General features: G+C 51.1%; 1 protein-coding gene and 1 non-coding gene across 51 annotated transcripts in view; both read left to right on the top strand.

The window, feature by feature from the left end:
* The window catches only part of PUM1 (pumilio RNA binding family member 1), a 150,864-nt gene extending 135,275 nt beyond the window's left edge, over positions 1 to 15,589 (top strand). For all 50 annotated transcript variants that reach the window (XM_017346521.3, XM_070078882.1, XM_070078873.1 and 47 more), the window contains 5 exons: positions 1,976 to 2,113; positions 6,261 to 6,386; positions 7,035 to 7,156; positions 10,021 to 10,213; positions 13,766 to 15,589. In XM_017346521.3, coding sequence (XP_017202010.1) covers positions 1,976 to 2,113; positions 6,261 to 6,386; positions 7,035 to 7,156; positions 10,021 to 10,213; positions 13,766 to 13,897 — 711 coding nt within the window. In that variant the 3' untranslated portion in view covers positions 13,898 to 15,589. The remainder of the gene's footprint in view (positions 1 to 1,975; positions 2,114 to 6,260; positions 6,387 to 7,034; positions 7,157 to 10,020; positions 10,214 to 13,765) is intronic.
* LOC127493824 (small nucleolar RNA SNORD103/SNORD85) lies at positions 11,029 to 11,113 on the top strand. The gene has a single exon (XR_007924362.1). It is a non-coding gene; the product is annotated as a small nucleolar RNA SNORD103/SNORD85 (small nucleolar RNA).
* Positions 15,590 to 24,103: the final 8,514 nt, after the last annotated feature.

Consider the following 24,103-nt stretch of genomic DNA (forward strand, 5'->3'; position numbering starts at 1 on the left):
CCTGGGGCAGACACTTAAAACCAAGAATATAATCCAGGTCTCCCATGTGGGTGGCAGGAGTCCAGTTCCTTAAGGCATTATCTGCTGCCTCCCAGGGTGGAGTCAGGGAGCTAGAACTGTGGGTCAAACTTGGGCATTTTTTTTTTTTTAAGATTTATTTATTTATTTGAAAGGCAGAGTTACAGAGAGGCAGAGAGAGAGAGAGAGAGAGAGATATCTTCTAACCACTGGTTCACTCCCCAAATGGCTGCAATGGCTGGAGTTGCACCACTCTGAAGGAGCCAGGAGCTTTTTCTGGGTCTCCCACATGGGTGCAGGGGCCCAAGGACTTGGGCCATATTCCACTGCTTTCCCAGGCCATAGCAGAGAGCTGGATCGCAAGAGGAGCAGCCAGGACTCCAGTGGGTGCCCATATGGGATGCCGGCACTGTAGACGGTGGCTTTACCTGCTATGCCACAGCGCCGGCCCCCAACTCTGGCATTCTGATGTGGAATGTAGGCATCATAACCACTAGGCTTGACAGTCTCTCCTAATAGCATTTATTAAAGTGGCTCATAATCTTCTAACATAATCGTTAGTGTAGTAGAGGTAATATGCAGAGATTAGGGACAGCAAGGAAATGGGGCAGCAGGTGTCAGGGCACAGCCATAGTATAGGGCTTCAGCCTCCAGGTACCTGAGACCACAGGTCGTGAACTTTGGAGATGGATTCTGACTCAGTCTCTCCCTAATAAACCTTTGCCACATTCACCCATTCCCTACACAGACACACACTCACTCTCATATACTTAAGGTCTGGCTGCTCTCTGTACTTGCTGAGTTTGGAAGCTTTTCATTGATTAACTGAAAGACCCATTCCTGTGAACTTTGCACCCACTATAGCTTGGTAGAAAGTTTATAGATGGTGGAGTCACAGCCTGGACTAGAATTCTGATTATTTTACTTTCTACCTGTAGTTTCAAATATATGGCTTAACTCCTTTCAGCCTTATTTCTTCCATAGATACAGGGACAAGGGTGCAGGATAATTTAAAAAAAAATTTTTTTTTTTTTTTTGACAGGCAGAGTGGACAGTGAGAGAGAGACAGAGAGAAAAGTCTTCCTTTTGCCGTTGGTTCACCCTCCAATGGCCGCCGCGGCCGGCGCACTGCGCTGATCTGATGGCAGGAGCCAGGAGCCAGGTGCTTTTCCTGGTCTCCCATGGGGTGCAGGGCCCAAGCACCTGGGCCATCCTCCACTGCACTCCCGGGCCACAGCAGAGAGCTGGCCTGGAAGAGGGGCAACCGGGACAGAATCCGGCGCCCCGACCGGGACTAGAACCCGGTGTGCCGGCGCCGCTAGGCGGAGGATTAGCCTAGTGAGCCGCGGTGCCGGCCTAGGATAATTTAAATTTTTGACCATTGCTTTACTGACACATACTGGTTTACTACACAGTATAGCCAGATTGTTTGGATTTGATCATGGCATTCTTGGTTTGTAATTTGAGGCAAGTCTTCTCATTTGTGCCTTGATTTCCTCATCTGTAATGGTGTCCAATGCATAGGGTTGTTTGGATGAGTTAAGATGTGTTAAACATTTAGAGGTATGCCAAATCTGGATTAAAATTTAACCACCATCATGATTAATAGTACCTGTCTTGCAGGGTAGTGTTATAAACTATGATGAAGAGTACATGAAATTCTATGTAGTTTGATTTATATATATGTATAATAAAAACTCTAAGAGATCTTTTGGGTACTGGTTACTATTATACTCAATTTGTTTCAGTAAATTTCATTACATAGTTGATTTCCTAATACATGAAAGAACTCAGCCCCTCGTTTGTTGCCATGGTGTCCTAGTGCCACACTTCAGGTCTGCATTCATTGTCACAGATTCTGAGCTCAGTGCTTTTATGTTTGGAAAGGACAGCGTTGGTCGTCCAGGTGTTTGCTTGCTGCGATTCTGGTGATGCTTTCTTTCCCTATCTCCAATAGAATGAAATGGTTCGGGAACTGGATGGCCACGTCCTGAAGTGTGTCAAAGACCAGAATGGCAACCACGTGGTTCAGAAATGCATTGAATGCGTGCAGCCCCAGTCCTTACAGTTTATCATCGATGCTTTTAAGGGACAGGTAAGTGACTTAGGAAAGAAATATGGGAAACAGATTGATGGGTGTTTCCATTGTGAGCAGAAAGGAGGATGGGGTTTGTGGCATGTCCTCAACATGCAGTATGTGTCTGAGATTAGAGAGAGCAGTCCTGGCTCTCTATTTCCAAGTCTCTTCCTTAACCTTCATTGAGAGAGCCTTCTCTCCTTTAGTAATGCAGATGACTCACGGGGTTGGGGGTGGAGGTGTGGGGGGTGCTCATGTGGGATGAAATACTGTTAGCAGAGTTGTTGAGATGAAATATCATATTTGAAGAATACATTTTCCTCCTTGTTTAAGTATTATTTATCCTGGTATTTGCATTTTTTTCTCTAAAGGCTAAAAACAAGTTTTTAAAGATTTATTTATTTATTTGAAAGGCAAAGTGACAGAGATCTTACATCTGCTGGTTCGCTCCTTAAATTCCTGCAGCAGCCAGGATTAGGCCAGGCTGAAGTCAGAGGCCAGGAAGTCCATCTGGGTCTCCGTTGTGGGTGGCAGGGACCCATGTACTTGGAGCCACCATCTGCTGTTTCCCAAGATGCATGTTAGCAGGAAGCTAGGTCTGAAGGGTGGAGTAGCCGGATCTCAAACTGACATTATGATTCCATATGCAGGCATCCCAAGTGGTGCCTTGATCCCCTGTGCCACAAAGCCTACACCTTATCTTGGTATTTGATAGTCTTTATTACTTCTTAAAATTAAGGTCATTTTCAGAACTGATCTTGCAGGTCTTATGTGAATGTATCTTTAAAATAACAAAGTACTAATCCTCTGCCTGCGGTGCCGGCGCCCCAGGTTCTAGTCCCGGTCGGGGTGCTAGATTCTGTCCCAGTTGCTGCTCTTCCAGTCCAGCTCTCTGCTGTGGCCCGGGAGTGCAGTGGAGGATGGCCCAAGTGCTTGGGCCCTGCACCCGCATGTGGATGGCATTTCTGTAAATCAATTATGTAAATTCTATGCAATTCTGTAAATCAAAATTCAAGCACAACCATGCAGTATGTTTTTATGTGTGCATGTGTATTTTTTTTAATTTGTAAGTTACATAAGTTTCATGTATAGTATTTTTTTTAAGGATGCGAGAGGTATTTTAAAAGTTTGTGGAAAGGCTGGCGCCTCAGCTCAATAGGCTAATCCTCTGCCTGCGATGCCAGCACACCAGGTTCTAGTCCCAGTCGGGGCGCTGGATTCTGTCCCAGTTGCTCCTCTTCCAGTCCAGCTCTCTGTTGTGGCCTGGGAGTGCAGTGGAGGATCGCCCAAGTGCTTGGGCCCTGCACCCGCATGGGAGACCAGGAGAAGCAGCTGGTTCCTGGCTTCAGATCAGCGCGGTGTGCTGGCCGCAGCACGCCGGCCACAGTGGCCATTGAGGGGTGAACCAACGGCAAAGGAAGACCTTTCTCTCTGTCTCTCTCTCTCACTGTCCACTCTGCCTGTCAAAAAAAAAAAAAAAAAAAAAAGAAAGAAAGAAAGAAAGAAAAGTTTGTGGATGGCCAGCACCGCGGCTCACTAGGCTAATCCTCTACCTGCGGCGCCGGCACCCCGGGTTCTAATCCAGGTTGGGAGCACCGGTTCTGTCCCGGTTGCTCCTCTTCCAGTCCAGCTGTCTGCTGTGGCCTGGGATAGCGGTGGAGGATGGCCCAAGTGCTTGGGTGCCTGCACCCGCATGGGAGACCAGGAGGAAGCACCTGGCTCCTGGCTTGGGATCTGTGTAGTTCCAGCCATAGCGGCCATTTGGGAGGTGAACCAACGGAAGGAAGACCTCTCTCTCTCTCTGTCTAACTCTGTCAAATAAAAAAAAAAATACAGCTAAAATTAGAGAAGTGATCATATAATTAATGCTGAACTTTAGGCATAAATGAACATGTGCTATAGGTAAAATAATGAGGCTAAAATAAATATTTTTATGTTTTTAGTGTTTTTCCAAAAAACCTATTTTGATCTTATCGCCGCTAGTAGCATTACTAGGGTTATACAAATAATTGCATTATAAAAATGTGACATAAACTTAGCCGAAACATTGATTTTTATAACTCACATTAAGAGTTGAAATTTCTTATGTGTCTTTTGATAAAGTGCAGTATTGTTTGTGTGCTCTCTTTGTTTATTGCTACAATTTAAGAACTTTATTTAAAAGCAATTCGGGAAGGTTGCTAAGAATAGTAACTATTCAGCTGTAGCCAGATGGTTAACAAGTAAGCCACTTGACTTAGAATTCTTGTGCATTGTGCATTTTGGGAAATCTAAAGTACTGTATTTTCATTGATTATAAATCTTCCTTTGCAGTTATTTTTATTCTTCCTTTGTAATCCCTTGAGAGATTACACTGTTGATTGTTTAAATGTGTTTTAAAAGACTCATTATGAACTGTATCCAAATCTTAAAAAGTCAAGACTTTTCTGAACCACTCCAGTCTTCCTCCATCCAATTGAATGTTATAAATATGAAAGACATTGGAAAGATATAGTGTACATCATAAAATATCCTTAGGTATAATACATGATTTATCTTATTAATTTATAAAATATATTCCAATAAACATAATACTGATAATCAGTGAGTTTTCTACCGAAAGTAAACTCATAGGGAGATCATAGGGAGATCTGCTTTTATATTAAGCAGATAAAAAACATGTGAAAAACCATGATAGAGCATCTTTGCTTAGGCGTTGGTAAAGAAGCACTGAAGTTGGGTTTAGTATTGTCTGCATTTTAGTAGTAGAACAAAGCTGCCTTTATAGGATGTATATACTTAAGTCTTGAGATTATTTCTTCCACACTAGCTTAATATGGACAGTTTTTTCTGGAAACTGCAAAAACAGTAAACAAAAGTAATTTTTCATCTTAGAAAACATAAACATACTATCTGGCTTACTGAAAGCAGTAAAATATCACTTACATGTTGTAGAGCATACTGGTATATGTTTTAGCATAGAAGATTATGTATTAAGTTAAATAATTATATTCTGCTATTTGGTGGCAAATAATTCCAATTATGAACCACAATTATTTCAAAAGTGAAAGTGATAGCTAGAAATAAACCTTAGCTTTGGTTATTTTATGTGTGTGATCCAGAAGTAGCCATAAGTTTAAAGACAATAAAATCTGAAACAGACTAGGTAAACTTGTATATCTTGTGACAAATCGTACTTGCATGTTAATAAAGACTATTGACTGGAAAAAAAAGAGCTTGTGGTTAGATGGAATTAAATGATCATTTAGGGGTGGATATTTGTCCCAGCAGTTAAGAAGCTGTTGGAAAGCGTGTCCTGTATCAGAACACCTGGAGTTAATTCCCAGCTCTGGTTTCCTGCTGGTGCACATGCTGGGAAGCAGCACTTGGATTGTGTTCCTGCCTCCTGGCTTAGGTCCTAGCTGCTGCGAGCATTTGGGGAGTGAATTGGAGGAAGGAGCATGTGCTCTCTCTTTCTCTGTCTTTGCCTGTTACATAAATAAAAGTTGAAAGCATGGATTTTCTGTTAATGTTTTGAAGTCCCATGGCACAGTTGCAGATATAAAAACATACATAGAGCACTTAGCATAGTGACTGACACTTGGGAAGCTATTGTTCCAGCTCTTGTAATCAGTAATATTCTTGACTACAGAGCTGAGGTACACATCACTCACATAGGAAGGTATAGAATCAAGGTTGGGTGGTCTGGATCTAAAGCCCTGAGCTTTTCTGTTGCTCCAAACCCAACACAGGATGTTGAGGCTTTTCTTCTGCTGAACAACACCCCAGTTAAATTCATAGCGTTGTGTGTGGTTGGGTGGTTATGTGAAAACACTGAGGATTTGATCCCAGCCCTTCCTTTTTCTGTTTGTAACTCTAGCCTTTGGAGAGCTGTCAGTTGACACTGCTAACTCAGCTAAGTGGGTTTTTCATAACCTTGACCAATTCTGTTTCCTTCTAAACCTCTTGAAAAAGTAGTTTTTAGCTCTGAATTTATCCATGTCTCTAAATTTCTAAACTAATGGGCTTGTTTATACATCACACACACACATCTCTTATTTGTAGAGAGAGTGTAAATGCCAGTAAATTCATTTGTGAAAATCCATGGGATAATGTTTCTAAACAGTACTGAAGCATTGAAAGTGGCAGCTACCATTTGTGGCCTTCTTCTGTCTCTTTGACCCAGGTGTTTGCTTTGTCTACGCATCCTTATGGCTGCCGAGTGATTCAGAGAATTCTGGAGCACTGTCTCCCTGACCAGACACTGCCTATCTTAGAGGAGCTGCACCAGCACACGGAGCAACTTGTCCAGGTAAGGGAATCGCAGGAGAGGAACTGCAGACTGGGCTCTGTGTGTTCTGTCAGCTCAGGGCTCTCTTCCAGGAGAGGTGGATATATTTGAAATGCCCATTGCATCTTCTGAATATGTTTTTATGCATAGCAAGCAGCCTGGTGTGTGTTTGCGTAGTATGAGTAATGAATAGATTCCTGGCCCTGACTTCAGAACTCCTTCATGGGCCAGCTGTATCACCTTTAGGTAGATCTACCATTTAACCCTTCAGGCCTCAGTTTCACATTGTCATGTGAACCAAGTGGATTAGTTAATGTCTTTCTGGCTTTGATACTTCCTTTGCCTCACCCACTGACTTGTGGGATATAAATGTGTACCATTACTCTGTTCTGGGTTGGTAAAGTGAACCATTTGTGTGAAGAACTCAACTAGGACATTTAGGCATAAATATATAGAGAAGTATTCCATTGTCTAGCAATATTGTGCACCCATTTTTTTATAGATAGGGAAAATTGTTACTGCTCATTTAAAAAATTTTTTTGTGTTCCTTATGTAATCAGCTAAGCCATCTTGATATACAACAAAGATAGGTGTTAATGAGCCATAAGGACTCGGATAACCTGTAGGACTGGTTTTTACATAAATTTTATTTCTGTTGCTTCTCAAAAGGATCAATATGGAAATTATGTAATCCAACATGTATTGGAGCATGGTCGTCCTGAGGATAAAAGCAAAATTGTAGCAGAAATCCGAGGCAATGTCCTTGTATTGAGTCAGCACAAATTTGCAAGGTAAGCGCTATGATTACATGGACTGTTTCCAGAGAGAGGATTAAGTATTATTTTAACTCTAAAACGAAAGAATGAATTGTCATTCTCTTTTTAAATGTTTCTTCTTTGCAAAGTATACGTAGCTTGAAAAGTCAGATAGTCCTACAAAGTACCAACCCCAAGAGTCCCTCAGTGGGCTTCTCATTCCCCCAGAGTTGGCCACATGAATGCCAGGGGATTGTGTTTCTACACTATTGCACTTTGGTAAACTGGGTATTTCATTAACTTATTTGGAATTATTAGGTGTTCTTTACTTGAGTTCTTCTTCATTGTCTGAAGGATAGGTTAACCTGTTTATTTCCTTGAATGGTAGAGTGAGAGAGATATCTCCCACTCACTGGTTCACTGCCCTAAAAGGCCTGCTACAGCTGGGGCTAGGCCTGGCTTCAAGGAGCCTGGAATTCCATCCAGCTCTTGCACCCAAGTACTTGAGCTGTCATTTACTATCCCCCAAGGTTGTGCATTAGCCTGGAATCTGGAACAGAGCTGGACCTCAAACCCAGGCACTGAATCATGGGATATGCCCATTGCTCACTCTAGAATCTCTTTCGCAGCTTCAGATTATCAAGATTAAGAATGAAGTGCATTAAATATTTCCAAGTCATGATAGGTGTCACAGGTAACTGAAAAGTAGCAGGGATTGGAGAAGAAATGGGTGGCTCTTCCATGGGGTTAGTGGTATAATCTCCTAGGTATATTCTGCTGCCCATATAGCATTTTCTGTTGTTAGAGTGGTGCCCTTAAAATTTTTTTTAGGATGAATTACAAGGCAAAATAGAAATCCTCGAACTCTGTGGTTTTTTTTTTTTGTTTGTTTTTGTTTTGTTTTAAAGATTTGCTATTTATTTGAGAGGAAAAAAAGAGAGAAAGATCTTCCAACTGCTGGTTTGCTCCTCAAATGATTGCAACAGCCAGGATTGGACAAATGGTTGTAATAGCCAGGAGCTACGAACTCCATATGGAATGCCTGCCTAAGTGGCAGGAGCCCAAGTATAAATAATTTTTTTTTTTTTTAAAGATTTATCTATTTGAAAGTCAGAGTTAGAGAGGCTTTCCATCGCTGGTTCACTCCCCAGTTGGCCACAAGGGCCGGAGCTGTGCTGATCCAAAACCAGGAGCCAGGAGCTTCTTCTAGGTCTCCATTGCAGGTGCAGGGGCCCAAGGACTTGAGCCATCTTCTTCTGCTTTCCCAGGCCATAGCAGAACTGGATCGGAAGTGAAGCAGCCGGGACTTGAACTGGCGCCCACTGCAAGTGGCAGCTTTACCCGCTATGCCATAGTGCTGGCCCCTATTTGTGGCATTTTTATAACAGTGCATCATGGAAAATAGAGAAAAGAAATAAGGCACCTAAGTACAGGGATTTGGTACATAAGGAAGAGTGTTTACCTGAGCCATCTATACGTATGGTAGATTGCCCTAGAAAGTAGTCACCGGAAATTTCCAGGCAGTGGTTAAATGGCCGTCTTTTTTTTTTTTTTTTTTTTTGACAGGCAGAGTGGACAGTGAGAGAGAGAGACAGAGAGAAAGGTCTTCCTTTGCCGTTGGTTTTGGTTCACCCTCCAATGGCCGCCGCGGCCAGCGCGCTGCGGCCGGCGCACCGCGCTGATCCGATGGCAGGAGCCAGGAGCCAGGAGCCAGGTGCTTTTCCTGGTCTCCCATGGGGTGCAGGGCCCAAGCACCTGGGCCATCCTCTACTGCACTCCCTGGCCACAGCAGAGGGCTGGCCTGGAAGAGGGGCAACCGGGACAGAATCCGGCGCCCCGACCGGGACTAGAACCCGGTGTGCCGGCGCCGCTAGGCGGAGGATTAGCCTAGTGAGCCGCGGCGCCGGCCTAAATGGCCGTCTTTCAGGATTATCAGCAGAAGCTGTTGTTCAGTAGCCATCTGGACTGTGAAGTTCCTTTTCTGTGTGGGGGTGGGCGGTGGGTCCTGTAATCCAGAGCTGCTTCTGTCCCATCCCGAACTCTGCTGAGCCTTCAGCCGCCCACCCACCTGCCAGGTGTCGGGCTTGGCTCCAACAATATGAACACAAATAATATGTATTGTCCTTTGACCTTATACAACTCATTCCCACAAGGCCCCAGAAGCACAGTGTTGTCTTCTGCAACTAGTGCTCACAAGTAAGCCTTTCTTGAGTGGTAAGCACCCATCAGTACGGCAGTGTGTGATCTTTTCCGCATCTGCCATCCCCATGGAGCATAGAAAATCCCAGCTTTAATGGACCCCCCTCTTTGATTTCCCACCGTGTTAGATCTGAGGTGTGGTTAGAAATGCTAACTCACTTTAGGGCCCTCCTGCCCTTTACACTCGTAAGAACATGTGGTAGTTGACCAGGTGCTGTGGTTCTGGCTTGTGTATCCCTTCACTCAGTCTGTGGAGCCCCAGTAAATGCCCAGTCTGATGTGGGGCAGCAGGAAGACAGACCAAAGTGAGACTTGGTCCTGGCCTCCCTGAGTTCACAGCAGTGAGGAGAGGAGGATCGGCTTTGCTGAGTGCTTTTAACAACTGAACTGTGCGAAACCAGTCCTGGGACCCTTGTGTGTAAATCTGTTGACTTCCCCTCATTCCATTGCCCTCACCTGCTTAGAAATAGATTGGCTCCCATCTTCTCATAGACCTGATCTCAGATGAGGTTCACAATTGGATGCCTCGGAGGGCAAAAGGTAGAGAGTTAGCGAAGCCAGACAGTGGATAAGTTAATTTCCCACAGATGCTCGCTGTGTCTTGCTGCTAGGAATGCTGAGGGTCAAGGCAGTGGTTAGACAAGCACAGCCTAACAGGAAGCCCTCTCCTAAGCGCTGTCCACACTTCTGTATCATTCCAGCAACGTCGTAGAAAAGTGTGTCACTCACGCCTCACGGACAGAGCGTGCCGTGCTCATCGATGAGGTGTGCACCATGAACGACGGTCCCCACAGTGCCTTATACACCATGATGAAGGACCAGTATGCCAACTATGTGGTCCAGAAGATGATCGACGTGGCAGAACCAGGCCAGCGCAAGATCGTCATGCATAAGGTAGGGCGCGTCCGGCAGGATCCAGCCGGAGAGCAGGGGTGCAGACTGCGTGCCCCTTTCTAAAGCCCACAGGAGAGCAAGCTGCACAGGTCGCTGCTCTTTGAGGAGCTGTCCCAGGCTGTTTCTCTTTTTCTTTTATGTGCAGTTGCCATGACCCCACATATTTGCCCCACTCTCCCCATTACCTCTGTGTGAACTGGTAACCCTGGTGCCAGTTGTGATGAAGTGTTGCCCTCTCTGTGGTCTCTAAGAGCTCAGCTGATCAACTCAACACATTGACCTGCTTGCCTTTCCTCCTTGCTCCCTCTTGTTCATTTGTTCCACTCACTTCCGCTGGCACACTGTCCCACAGCCCGCTCATGGCAGACATGAGGGCCTGGGATGATTAAGATCTGATCCCTGCCTGCAGTGCACGGTCTGGTGGGAAACAGCTGTGGGAAGCGTTGTGGGCGCGCAAGGGAGACCCTCACCCTGCCCACCGTCTCCCCCGGGCAGGCCGTGCAGGAGAAGCCAGAGCTAAGAGGAGTTAGACCGGACAAAGGGGACAGAACCCTGAAAGCTTTGTGTTGTGAGTGGGGAGCTCATGCGGAGATCGCCTGAAGAGACCCTCGGCTTCAGGATTAGCCCTGGGGCAGGTCCAACCCGCACTGCCCAGACCATGGGGCACGGGCAGGGAAGCAAACCCACAGGGAGGATGTACTGCAGCTGTGTTGGTGCTGGCCAGTGCCAGCAGCCTCTGGGAGCTTCCCATCTGAGCCCTCAGCCCCTGGGCTCTGAGCTCACTCAGCCCTTCTCAGTTCAGGGGTTGGCCATTGTCTGGCAATGATGACCCACTTGCCCTCACTGAGAACAAAGTTCGGTAATGAGAATCTTTGTTATGGACTCAAGTTCTGAGCCAGACAGGACGCCCACCCACCTCTGATCCCAAACCCTACCACCCGACTGGTGGTGGCGATGGCAGTTGAAGGCTGAGTGAGTTTAAAGTCCTGTGGGGTGTGAGTTCCTAGGTGGCGTGTCAAGATGCTGCTGTGAGGGCAGAGGGCAATTTTAGGGACACTTGCCGACATTTATGCAAAAATAATGTCAGTCAAGCTGGGGAAATAAGAAAGGTGGGGCGGGGTGGGTGGTGCAAGAATATAAGCCAGACTGCTCTTGTGTGAATGCAGGGAAAGCTTCCCAGTGGGCTAGTATTAGAATAAAACCTGAGTCTTTCCAGAAAGAGGGGATGTCATGTGTGAAGACAGGGAGATGGGATATAGACTGAAGAAATAAAGCGAATTGTGGGGGCCAGCGCTGTGGCGTAGCAGGTAGAGCTGCCGTCTGCAGTGCCAGCATTCCATATGGGCGCCAGTTCAAGACCTGGCTAGGGCCAGAGCCACGGCTCACTAGGCCAATCCTCTGCCTTGCGGCACCGGCACACCGGGTTCTAGTCCCGGTCGGGGTGCCGGATTCTGTCCCAGTTGCCCCTCTTCCAGGCCAGCTCTCTGCTGTGGCCAGGGAGTGCAGTGGAGGATGGCCCAAGTGCTTGCGCCCTGCACCCCATGGGAGACCAGGAGAAGTACCTGGCTCCTGCCATCGGATCAGCGCGGTGCTCTGGCCGCGGTGCTCTGGCCGCAGTGCGCTGGCCGCGGCGTCCATTGGAGGGTGAACCAACGGCAAAGGAAGACCTTTCTCTCTCTCTCTCTCTCTGTCTACTCTACCTGTCAAAAAAAAAAAAAAAAAGACCTGGCTGCTCCACTTCTGTTCCAGCTCTCTGCTGTGGCCTAGTAAAGCAGTAGAAAAAAATGTCCCAAGTGCTTGGGCCCCTGCACCCACGTGGGAGACCTGGCTCCTGGCTTTGGATTGGTGCAGCTCCTCCCTTTGCAGCTATATGGGGAGTGAACCAGTGGGTGGAGGATATTCTCTCTCTCTGTCTCTCTGTAACTCCACTTTTCAATCTTTTAACAAAAAAAAAGTAAAGCTAATTGGGTAGGGCGGGTGAGACTGTCCCATCTGCATATCAAGTCTTATTCCTGCCGGGACACCGGACAGTGTAACTTGAAGGAGGGGCTGCCTGAGGGTGGACGGGAAGCTGCCACCGTTGTGAGTGTCAGCAGCTGGTGAGGGCTTTGAGATGGAAGAGGGGTGGAGGCATCAGGCACTGAGAGCTGGAGGGCGGAGCCCAGGAAGCCCTCCCTGTTTTAGATGCGCAGTGCACTGTCTGTTTCAGCAGAAGGGAAGGTGAAGAAAGGAGCAGGTTGAATGCTGTTGGCCTCTTCTTGAATCCAGTTCACAGTGCTGGCGGCCATGGGGGTGGCTGCCGAGGTTTTTGTGTTTTGTCTTTGCATGGAGGTTAATGGCTGTGCTCATCAGTGTGCCAGTCCCAGGGATAGAGGTGAATGCACTAAGAAGGGGAGCTACCAAAATTAAGGGGATCCTGACCCTCACATTGTAGGCAGAGGAAGATTAGCCTTAGGCGCAGTCCTTACTACACTCCGGATTAAAAGCCTAGCATTGTTACTTTTTTGTTTACAGAGGAGTCTGAGGAGGTTAGACAGCTTGTCTGGGTCACACAGCTCAGAATTGGAACCAAGAACCAGGTGGGCTCCTGGGTGAGACTAGTGCCCCGTGTGGGGTGCAGAAGTTGTGTCTGGATCTTCTTGGCCCTTCCTTTGAGGACACAGCTGAATGGACAAAAATGCTTACTTTCTTGGAGCTCACAATGCAGAGTAGCCATCTTCCTGGGTACCATTGCCCAGGGTAGCTTGTGTACGCCGGTGTGAGTTTGGGACAGGAGTTACCGAGCCCTCCGGAGCAGTCAGGCTCCTTCATTGTCTATGTCAGAAGATTAACAGTTAAGCCAAAGCTTGTTAAGGGACGTGGAGGGTACCATGAGCTTTTCAGAGAGCAGAGGGGGCTTGTCTGGGATGGACGGGGCTTCCTGAGGGGTGTCGGTCAGGGGAGAGAACAGAAGAGGGCCTGGGCAGGGTGTGGGAGAGACCAGAGCAGTCTGTGTGCCGTGACAGCCCAGTGGAGAGAAAAGCCGTTGCTGGGAGCCAGTTTGAGAGTAAATAGCTATGCTAGCCTTTGTTAGCCATTTGCCCTTGGCTGAGGGATTTGTCTGCCTTCGCATTTTTTGTCAGTAAAGTGGGGATAGTCACATGACTCATAGTGTCCATCGTTTTTGTTGTCACTATTCGCTTCCCCTGATCTGTGGCTTGGTCATCAGGTAAGCTCAGGATTCATGGAACCCGGAAATAACCAGGGCTTGGGAGAGCCTGGTTGCAGGCATGGGCAGGGGGACCTGTCTGGGCCAGCAAGGGGTGAGTGGGTGTGGTACACTTTTCTCTGGGGCTGTCACAGGAGCGGCTGTGGCTGCCAGTGTCCTGCCATCCTGTGTTTGTGCCCGGGGTCGGGGCTGCTTCTCATCTGATGGGTTGCTGAGGCACTGGGAGGCAGGGCCCTTGGCTGAGCCAGTGAAAAGGCATCCCTTTGGGGGTGTGCGTGTGTGCGCAGGTGCACGGCGCAGTCTCTTCCCAGGCCAGTGTAACAGCAACTGTGCTTCCTCCCCAGATCCGGCCCCACATCGCCACCCTTCGCAAGTACACCTACGGCAAGCACATTTTGGCCAAGCTGGAGAAATACTACATGAAGAATGGTGTTGACTTGGGGCCCATCTGTGGCCCCCCTAATGGTATTATCTGAGGCACAGTACCCTCTCTCCCATTCTCGTTGACCTCACTGGCCCGTTGGCAAATCCAACCAGCAACCAGAAATGTTCTAGAGTAGAATCTGACGTGGGCGGACGGTTGCCCCGGGATTGCTCCCTCCTCCAAACAGGAATCAAATCCACAAGTGGAAAAGCCTTTGTAAATTTAATTTTATTACACATAACATGTACTAATTATTTTTTTTAATTGACTGATTGCCCTGCTGTTTTACTGGTGTATAGGGTACTTGTACATAGGTAACCAGTGTACATGGAAGGCCGCCTATTTTGTTCAATGTTGTATCTATATTCCCCATGCGGAAACTTTCAGGGTGGTTGGTTTAACAAAAAAAAGTTTAAAAAAAAAAAAAAGTTTTTAACTCATTTGCCTCATCGGCAAGTTTTGCAAATAGCTTCCCCAACTCCTCATTTTAGTAAAAAACAAAAACAAACAAAAAAACCTGAAAAGTTTGAATTTTAGTTACATGATCCCAAACTGGCATTTAACACTGTTTATAAAAATATACATATATATATACATATATCTATATGATGAAAAGCATTTCAGAGTTGCTAAAGCTTGGGTTGATGACAGTGGGTTTCTGGAGCTTCTGAAAATGGTCTCAGACAGGTGCTCTGGAAGTGCGGTGTGCGCTGTGAGGGAGGCGACGCCCAGCGCGGCCTCGTCGGCCCGCCGGGCTCGTGGGTTACTGCCTGTTGGGTTTTTTCTGTTAACACTGAAAGACAAAATCTGATTATTTAGCATGAGAAAAAAAAATCCAACTCTGCTTTTGGTCTTGCTTCTATAAATATATAGTGTATACTTGGTGTAGACTTTGCATATATACAAATTTGTAGTATTTTCTTGTTTTGATGTCTAATCTGTATCTATAATGTACCCTAGTAGTCGAACATACTTTTGATTGTACAATTGTACATTTGTATACCTGTAATGTAAATGTGGAGAAGTTTGAATCAACATAAACACGTTTTTTGGTAAGAAAAGAGAATTAGCCAGCCCTGTGCATCCAGTGTATATTCATACCTTTTATGGTCGTAGCATATAGTGTTGTATATTGTAAATTGTAATTTCAACCAGAAGTAAATTTTTTTTCTTTTGAAGGAATAAATGTTCTTTATACAGCCTAGTCAATGTTTAAAAAGAAAAGGATAGCTTGGTTTTATTTGTCAGTTAGTCAGACAGTAGAAAGAGCCTTTCTAAATGTTATTCGAGATGGATTTAGTTCACACTAGTGGTTTTTTTTTTTACCCTGAAAAGGTAATGTTTTGCTTATTTGGTGACAGTCAGAAGGATGTGCAGAAGCTCAGCCCTGCCCCAGCCTTCCTTTCCTTCGGAGCCCCTCCCACCTTGTAAAGTGTGAATTGCCCTCCCTTTTTGTACAGAAGATGAACTGTATTTTGCATTTTGTCTACTTGTAAGTGAATGTAACATACTGTCAATTTTCCTTGTTTGAATATAGAATTGTAACACTACGCGGTGTACATTTCCAGAGCCTTGTGTATATTTCCAATGAACTTTTTTGCAAGCACACTTGTAACCATATGTGTATAATTAACAAACCTGTGTATGCTTATGCCTGGGCAACTATTTTTTGTAACTCTTGTGTAGATTGTCTCTAAACAACGTGTGATCTTTATTTTGAAAAATACAGAACTTTGGAATCTGGTCTGTGTTTGTTTTAACTCCTCCTGCTGCGTTGGAGTGCCCCAGAACAGCTCTTGTGCCTTTTTCTCTGCTTGGTTTGGTTTGGTTTGGTTTTGGAGCGGGAATGGGGAGGGGGTTGGAATAAGGCAGGGCCATCAGACTGAAGACTGAGTCCATTGTGACGCAGAGATGCAGGGTCCAGACCTGTCTAGTGCTTTCACAATCAGATATTTCACATAAAAGCCCAGATTTCCCACTAATGTTAAAAAAACAAAGCATTCAGCACCTCCTTGAGTGTGCACCCAGTCTGTCACAGCCCAGGCCTGGGGCTCGGCTGCACTTCCCGGGTGCTCTTCCTTCCTTTTCTCTCGCCTTCCTGGCCTCCGGGATTTGAGAGCCCTGGCGTTTAGCTTTGAAAAGTACTGGGAATCTCAGATGTTGCGCATGGAAGGTGAGGCACAGGTCGGGCTGTCCGGGCTGCTCCGGCTCCCCCTTTCCTTGGCTGTGTTTGGGCCACTTCTGACTGCACCCTGCCAGCATGAGTCCACACATGGAGGCCAGCGCAGGCTGCTCCAGTGTCCTGGCTTACTCCTCTTCCAGCTCACACAGGAGGCTCACGCTCGTGCAGGTGCCCATTGGCGGTGCCCGCTGCCACCACCTTCCCTGCCTCAGCAGAGGCAGCTTTGACAGTCACTGCCACTGAGGCCTTGGTCAGTGTCAGCAAGCATGGCGTGGGCCCGGCCAGAGAGGCCGCTTGGGCCTGGAGGTGGATTCTTGGGGTGGCTGCCCGCGAGGCCCATTCCCATTCACCGCCCGCTGCAGTGGCCGCCCCAGCTTTGTGCGGGAGCTCTGCAGTCTGCAGTGGTGCTCGCCTGCCCTCGCCCGCAGTTGCGGGTGCTTGCTGGAGGTGGATGAGGAAGGTGGCCTTCCACAATGGGAAGTCGGTTCTGAGGCTTTTCCCAGACCCGAGGCTTGTGGGCTTGGGTTTGCTTCCATCCGTGCACCACCTGGGACCTTGTGAGAGTGACAGCCTTTGTGAGGTCAGTTCCTCCTTCAGGAAGGCGGGGCGGGGGCGGGGGAGCATCTGGGGGCGGGGCTTCCAGGGCTCTTGCAGGGAACGGGCTCTCTGTGTCTCTTGGTAGCAGAGCCAGGAACTATTCAAACTGTGACTGCCACCCCCCGCCCCACCCCTTATTTTGAGCCTTGTGTCTGAGGCCTGCAGAGGCTTCTGAGATAGACAGGTTGAGGTTTAATTCCAACTGCCTCCCCCACCCTGGCTGCAACCCTTTGAAATGTGGGTGCTCTGTGAGACCCAGGGCCCTTCTGCATAAAACAGGAAATAGTGCCCAGGCCCGTGGATGAGATGAAGGATGAGATGAAATGATGCATGCCCAGCACAGTGTGGAAATCAGCCACCTCCTCTTGGTCCCCCTGGCATCACTCCTCTGCCTGTGCCGGATTCCAGTGAACACAACCACCCTTGCTCCTTAGGGGAAGCCACTGAGAGCCAACTCTGCTCCGTGCTCCCAGAGGTGGTCTGTAGGTTTTCTCGCAGCGGCCCTGCAAAGAATGTGCTCGTGCCCACTGCAGAGAGGTGGAAGTGGGCTGTGGGTTCTGATGCAGACCTCTGGGTCAAACCAGCCCTGGGCCTGGGGCTTCCCCCTTAGCTCATCTTGTGGAAGGGTGGAGTCGGGGCAGAGCCTTCCCTCCCTCTGTAGAATTGAGCCTCTTGGGACATGACTGTGCTCTCCATGTCCATCCGTGTCCCCATCTGACCATCGCTACTTGCTATTACCAAGTCTGCCCCAAGCCACCAGTGGCACCCGTGCTCTTGGGCTCTCCTCCAGGGTCCCCCCAAGATGCATTCCTCACACAGCCTTGGCAGTAACCCTTTACCTGGTCACAGTGCTTTGCACTTACATAGCTCTAATTCCTTTAGGCTTCCAGAAAGCCTTAGGGAGGAAAGTGCAGGTGAGTGTTGCTACCCATTATACAAATGTGGAGTTTGAAACCCAAGTTGCACACAGAGTCAATACCCAAGTGAGGTTTGACCTGAGGTTTCCTGTTCCCAGTCCAGTGCTCTGTCCATGCTGCCTTGCTCTCACCACCCCCATCAGCCCAGGAATGGCTGTCCTAGGAGGCTCCCAGTGAGTAGACGCTCTGGAGACAGATGCACCCTGTGGGGCTGGGTAGTGGCTTTATGTAATTACCAGCTGTAGCCACACGAGGGTGCTGCTGCTTTCAGTAACCACCATGGAAGTCTAGGGACCCACTGCCCAAGGTCAGGCTTTCCCCTGGCTCTAGGGTCCCAGAGGTCTGGCATCTGCCCTTCCTCCTCTCCCCCCACCCCATAGACTGCTCAATCCATAGGGATACACTTAGACCCTCAACGCTGAGGGTGAAGGACGAGGTCACCCATCTGCCTTACAGGCACTTGCTTTGCCTTTGACTCGTGACCTCTGGTAAGTCACTGACGTCCCTGAGCACTGGTTTCCCCAGCTGTCACAGCGGGGAGTGAGGGGCGGGTCTGTTCTCACAGAGCTCTGTGCCTGAGCCCCATGCCTCCTTCTGGGGCTACCTCCCTGACTCAACCACCAAGCCCCCCGACAGCCCAATCTTCCAAGGCTTTTTAGGGGCCACAGCTTTTAATGCCAGTTGCACCTGGCCCTGTGTGTCTTTTGTGAGTTGTCTGCCCTCTTCTCCCTTCCATTCTTCATCTGTAAAATGGGATAATAATATCTCTGCTCCCTGGACTTCCCTGGATGCCTGTTGGCACAAGGCTGGGTGCACAGGAAGTCATATTAGGGCTTGTTACTGTCCTTACTGATGGCTCTCTGCTCTGTTGGCCTCCTGAGAGGTTCCATTGGATATTGCCAGCGGCTGCAGTGTGGCTTCTAAGGAGAGGCCCCACAGTCACTTCCGGCTCCTGGGAGAGAAGCCAACCACTGTCTCTCAGGGGCAGCCAGGCAGCCCTATAGTGTGGTCTCCATGGTGAGGAACCGAGTCCTGCCAGAAGCCAGGATCTACCTGTCCCGGCGGCCATCTGGGAGGCCAAGGGTCCAACCAACCGCCATGTGGGCTGCCACCCTGACTGGGGCCTCCCGAGATCCCCTGCCGCAGCCCCCCACCTGCACTGCTCCCGAGTTCCTGAGCCCCAGGAAGAGTGTGAGAAGGTGAGTATATGAGCCGCTTGGAGCCCTGTGTGTGGAGGTCATTAGCCATGCAGCAACGGCCACCGAGCCGCAGCACAGGGACTGGCATAGGTGAGCCAGAGGCCGGCTCCTTGGGCCACACGTGGCCCTGTGACCCAGGCTGGGGTGGGGGAGAACCTTGCAGAGCTGTTGCTGCCTCCTCACCCCAGCCGATCTTGGGACTCCCAGAGTCCTGGGCAGGTGCGGTCCAGGGACTCCCAGGGGCAGCCCCTAGAGGGGCCTCGGCCTCTGTCTCTGGTTCCTCAGGCCTGGGGTGTACAGGAGAGGCTGGCTTACAACGAGTGCCTGGAGCGGGCATGTTGCCTGGCCCCGTAGACGGCTGCGTCCCCAAGCCGAGCACGTTGAGAGTTCACCACCAGCTCTGGCCCCCGGCTCTGGCTCTGGCCACTGCAGGCTCTGGGAGGCAGCCCTGGTGGCACCGATACTGGAGTCCCTGTTGCCCGCGTGGGAGACCTGGGTGGAGTTCCGGGCACCTGCCTCCAGCCCTGACCTAGCCTTGGCCATTGCAGGCACTTGGGGACTGAGCCAGTGGGTGGGAGGGAAGCTCTGCCTCTCTCTGTCTCTCCACTTCTCAAGACAGACGGACAAAACCGCGCGGCCGGCCGCGCTGTGACCAGGGGCCTAGCCCAGAGTTGGCTGCTGTCTGGCGTTTCCCTCTTCACCTCCCTCAAGCCCTGGCAGCCATCGCTTCGCCTGGATGGGAGGAAGTGGCAGACCCGGGATTGACTCCAGAGGGCCACCTGCAGGTTCCGGGATCTGACCCTCTACAGAGGAGGCTGGGGTGGGCCGAGGGAGAAGCCTACCCAGGAACAGAGTTGGGGGGCGGAGCAGCATCTGTCCTACCTGAGTGTAGGTACTTGTGTTTCCTGCCTCAGCTCTGAGCCCATGGTTGAGATCTGAATGCCAGAGCCAACAGGGACAGCGGTGCTCAGGTGGGGAAAGTGACCTGGAAGTCAGGCACCCCAGGCCCAAGTCACTGTGCCTCCCCTTCATGGGTGAAGGCACCTGGGCTGCTCTGGCCCCAACATGAGGTGAGAAAGCAAGTATATTTTTAGGGAGGCTTTTTTCCTCTACCAGGAGAGTGACCCCAAATGCGCCAGTTAGTCCCAGGAATGATGCAGCACCTTCCTCCCCACTCCTGCCTGCCCCCTCCTCCCCTCCACCCCTCCACCTTCTCACCTCTTGTTCTCCCCCATCTTCTCCTTCCTCCCCACCCCCCCATCTTCATCTCTCACTCCCCTCCCCTTCCTTCCCCCCTCCCTGCTCCCTAGTCCTGTGACCATGGAGTGGGGCGACCTGTGGCCTTTGGTGAGGATTCTGTTGGGGGAGGTCCTATCCCAAGTGTCTTTGCAGCAACAGAGCCATGGGGCCAGGGGAAGCCAGGGTGGAAGGAAGCTATGGGCCAAGCAGTGCCGGTGACTGTGCTGGTTCTGCCACACACAGACTGTGTGACCTTGGACCTGGACGTCCCCTTTGCAAGCTTCGGTGTGCTCGCTGGTGATGTGGAAAGGACAAAGTCCCACGTGCCCTGTCCCAGTCATAGCAACCAGTCCTGGAATGTTCTCAGCCTCCTGACTGGACACTGATGGCCTTAATCTGGAGCTGCAGACCTCGAAGGCTGCCTTCTGAGCTGGCGCGGCTCCCGGGGACGGCATCTCTAAGGTCTGCCTTCTGTGACTACCGGGAGGTGCCCCACCACGGAGCCTCTCTGCCGCCCCCTCCAGCTTTGCTGGACCAGGTCAAGGGTATCTGGCCGGGCCATGGGCTTCCTTCGCAGGCAAGTCTGCTGTAAGAGCAATGAAGCTGAATGAGGCTTTGAGGCTTCTCTTCTGCACAGCCTGCCCTTTGATTATTTCAATTTGAAAGAAAGAGAGACCAACACACAGAGGTCTCCCATCTACCGGTTCACTCCCCAAATGCCCACAACAGCCAGGGCTAGGCCAGGGGAGGCAGGACCCAGGAACTCTGTCCTGGGTCTCCCACATGGCTGGCAGGTGGCCAAGCACTCGGGCCATCACCTCTGCCTTCCAGGCTGTGCATCAGCAAGGAGCTGGAAGGGGAAGCAGAGATGGGAGCCTGCATCCCTGCTAGCCCCAAACGGGGTGCAGGCACCCCAAGTGGTGTCTCAAACGCTGTGCCTAGCGCCTGCCCCTCAGCCCCTGCTTCACCTTGGTCCCCATTTCGTAGTCACGACCCTGAAACCCTCAGGTTGTAGCAGCTTCACACTCCACTAGCTGACTTCACCCTGTTTTCACTTCCACCCTCCTCCCGCCTCAGGCACCCCTGCTCAGGGCTGGCCTGGCACAGGACCAAACAGCGCCACGGGCTCTGCTGGGGTCTGACCTGCTCCCTGCCTCCCACCCACACCTCTGGGCACCATGGTTTGCAAACCTCCAGCCAACGGACCTAGGCGAGGCGGCGCTCAGATCCTGAGCCCTGCCAGGCAGCCATGTGCCCAGCCCCTGGTCCTGCAAGGACCTGCCAGCATACAGGGTGACTTGGGACTCTGGGGTGGGCCAGGGGCTCTCCGCAGAGGGAGGCCCCACGGGGTGGAGGCCACGGCTGGCTGTCACTGCCGTGGGTGCCCCAGCCTACCCCTGCAGCCCTTCGCGGCAGCCACCCATGGGTGAGCCACCACTCACCAAGGCAGCACCCAGTGCACGTCTGCCCCGGTTCTGCAGGAGGCTTTGTGGACCCTTCGGGCCCCGAGCCCTCTTGCCAGGATCCTGTTTCAGTTTCTGAGGGTTTAGGGTCCCTGACCCCCAGGACTGCCATCACTTGGACTTCCTTGGGCAAGCCGGGGGGTCGTGGTGGGAGCAGCTGGGGGTGCGGAGGAGGATGGCGGAGGTGGGGGCCGCTGCTGAGGGAGACAGGAACTCCTTGTCCAAGCCCAGTGGTGGCCTTGAGTAGAGAGGGCCCTGGTGCTTGTGCTAGCAGCACGAAGTCCCCTGAGCCCGCAGAGGGGGGCCCAGCACCGAGTTCGGAGCCAGGGCTCTGTCATCAAACCCTCCATTCACATCCTGGCCTGCCCACCTCCTGGCCGTGGGACATGGGCTGAGTTACGCACTTCTTTGAGCCCCGGATGCCCAGTTGTGAAGCGGGGGCGGGGTGAAGCACACGCAGGTGTAGCTCTGTTGTCAGCCCAGCGGGCAGGCACACGTTTGTCTGCTCACAGGCCTGGGGGGAGGAAGGAACGAAGGCATGCCTGGCAAAGTGCAAGGACTCAACACACAGGAACGTCCCCGCCCATCGCCCAAGCCCACCCTCTAGGGGCAGGTGGAGTCAGGGGACAGGCAGTGAGCACCCCACGTGCCGAACTGGGGGGGGTGCAACTCTGAATGCGGCACCCCGGGGCCACCTGAGTGGTGCCCAGAGGCACCATGCTGCCTTGTGCAGTCGAGGGTGCGGAGAGATCTGACAGGGTGGTGTGAGAGGGGTGAGACAGAGCAGGGGGTATCCAGGTGCCAGGCTGCTTCTGAGACACCTGAGGGTGGCTGTGTGTCCTGCGATGATTAGTTCCCTTCTTCCACTCATTCATTCATGAAATACTTCCCAGCACACCCCTGTACTTGTCACCACGGGGTGACCCTTAGCCTGGGTCGGGATCATGGCTCCCACTTCCAGCCATGGGGCCTCAGGCACCTCTCCTAACTGCCTCATTGGGGAAATGGGGACAAGGTCAGAGTGCCTGGCACATAATCAACCCCATTTGAGCTCTACGGTTATTGTCCATCGAGAGGTGCTCCCCACTTCTGGATGACACAGTGGAGACTAAGAACAGGATGAGGAGTGCAGGATGAGTGTGATCAGGGTGCTGACAGAGTCAGGAAGGTTTCTTAGAGGAGACAGTGCATATTCTGAGGGGCCAAGTGAGGCACACAGGGAGGGGAGGCACCAGGTACCTGTGTGCGCAGTGATGGCCTGGTGAAGTGAGAGCCCCGGCGTGCTGGGCTGCGGCTGGAAGGCCAGGTGCATGTGAGGAGAGATTGTATGGACACGTTATGCCCCCGAGGCTAGGCGAACAGGTGCATCTGTGAACTCCCGGCGGTCCCATGGCAGGGGCTGGGGAGCTGGAGGAGACCCTCTGGGATGCAGACTTACCTGGTTCAGTTCAGGCTGTGACCAGTGCCTTTGAGGACAGCAGATGGCGCTCCTGGCCTGGCCAAACAGCCTCCAACCTCTCCGCCCTCCTCCCCAGGATGTCTGGGAGCTGGGGCTGTGGCTTGCAGGAGCCTTGGAGCTGGCTGGAGCCTCTGCATCAGGGCCATGCTCGCCGCCCACCCTGTGCGTGCGGACTGCCCTCCTGGGCTTCCTCCAAGACAGGCCACTATTCTGTGCCTTCTGGAGTAGCCACTGCCCTCTCTGGCCAGCTCCGAGCTGCCGGCCAGCCTCTTGTCACCACCACCCTGACGTCGGCAGCCCTTGGGGGTCCCTCAGAACCTGTCTGGTCCCTGGGGCTGTGCATCCCTCCCCGCCCCGGATCCCTACTGGACCCCTGGGGCCCTTGCTTCCTGAGCACAGTCCCCGTCACCTCTGTGGGAGCCACAGTCACCCTGGCACCTGGCCTGGCACACAGTAGGCCCTCGGTCTGTATTTGCTGAATGAACGCACGAGCCCTGCACAGTCTCTCTGCTAGAGTCTGGAAGTCACACAGCCAGAGTAACATGGTTCATAACCGGCACAGAACTGCAATTTGAACCCAGGTCCTTGTCCAGCCTGGAGCCAGGACTCTCCAACCCCAAGCCGCTCCCCGCCCTCTGGGCCCCAGCAGCCTCTCCCCACGGTGCACACCGACCAGGATTCTGGACGACTTGGGGCCGGAGTTCCCAGAGGCTGAGCCCTCAGATTCTTACAGATTTTGAATCTCAGAGTTGGAAAGTCTCCCTTCTCTCCGGGATCTCTGCCCAGTGGCAGCCAGCCTGGCCTTACACCGGCTGGGACAGGGCTCCCCTCCCTCCCTCTCGCTCAGCCCACCTGAACTTTGTCCCTTGGGCCCCACAGGACACCAAAGACCCTGGAGGCTTCCACGTCTGTTACCCCATGGCCACCCCTCCCTCCCTGACTACCCACTCACCGTGGTTTGGGTCCCTCTGTCCTGAGGGGACTGCCCCAGTTTCAACTTCATCCAATTCCTACTTCCTGATGGTTGGCCCTGAGTGCTCCTTGCTGGGACGCAGGGACGGGAGAGGAATGCGGCTCAGGCCCCACCCCTGACAACACTGCCAAACACCTCTGCTCTGAGCCTTAGTTTTCCCATCCAAGAAGTGGAGCTATGCACAGCACAGGGTTCCTGGGAGGAACGACGGAGACCAGGAAGGAGTCTG

This window comes from Oryctolagus cuniculus, chromosome 7 (assembly GCF_964237555.1).
Source record: "Oryctolagus cuniculus chromosome 7, mOryCun1.1, whole genome shotgun sequence".
In the NCBI taxonomy this organism is placed as follows: Eukaryota; Metazoa; Chordata; class Mammalia; order Lagomorpha; family Leporidae; genus Oryctolagus; species Oryctolagus cuniculus.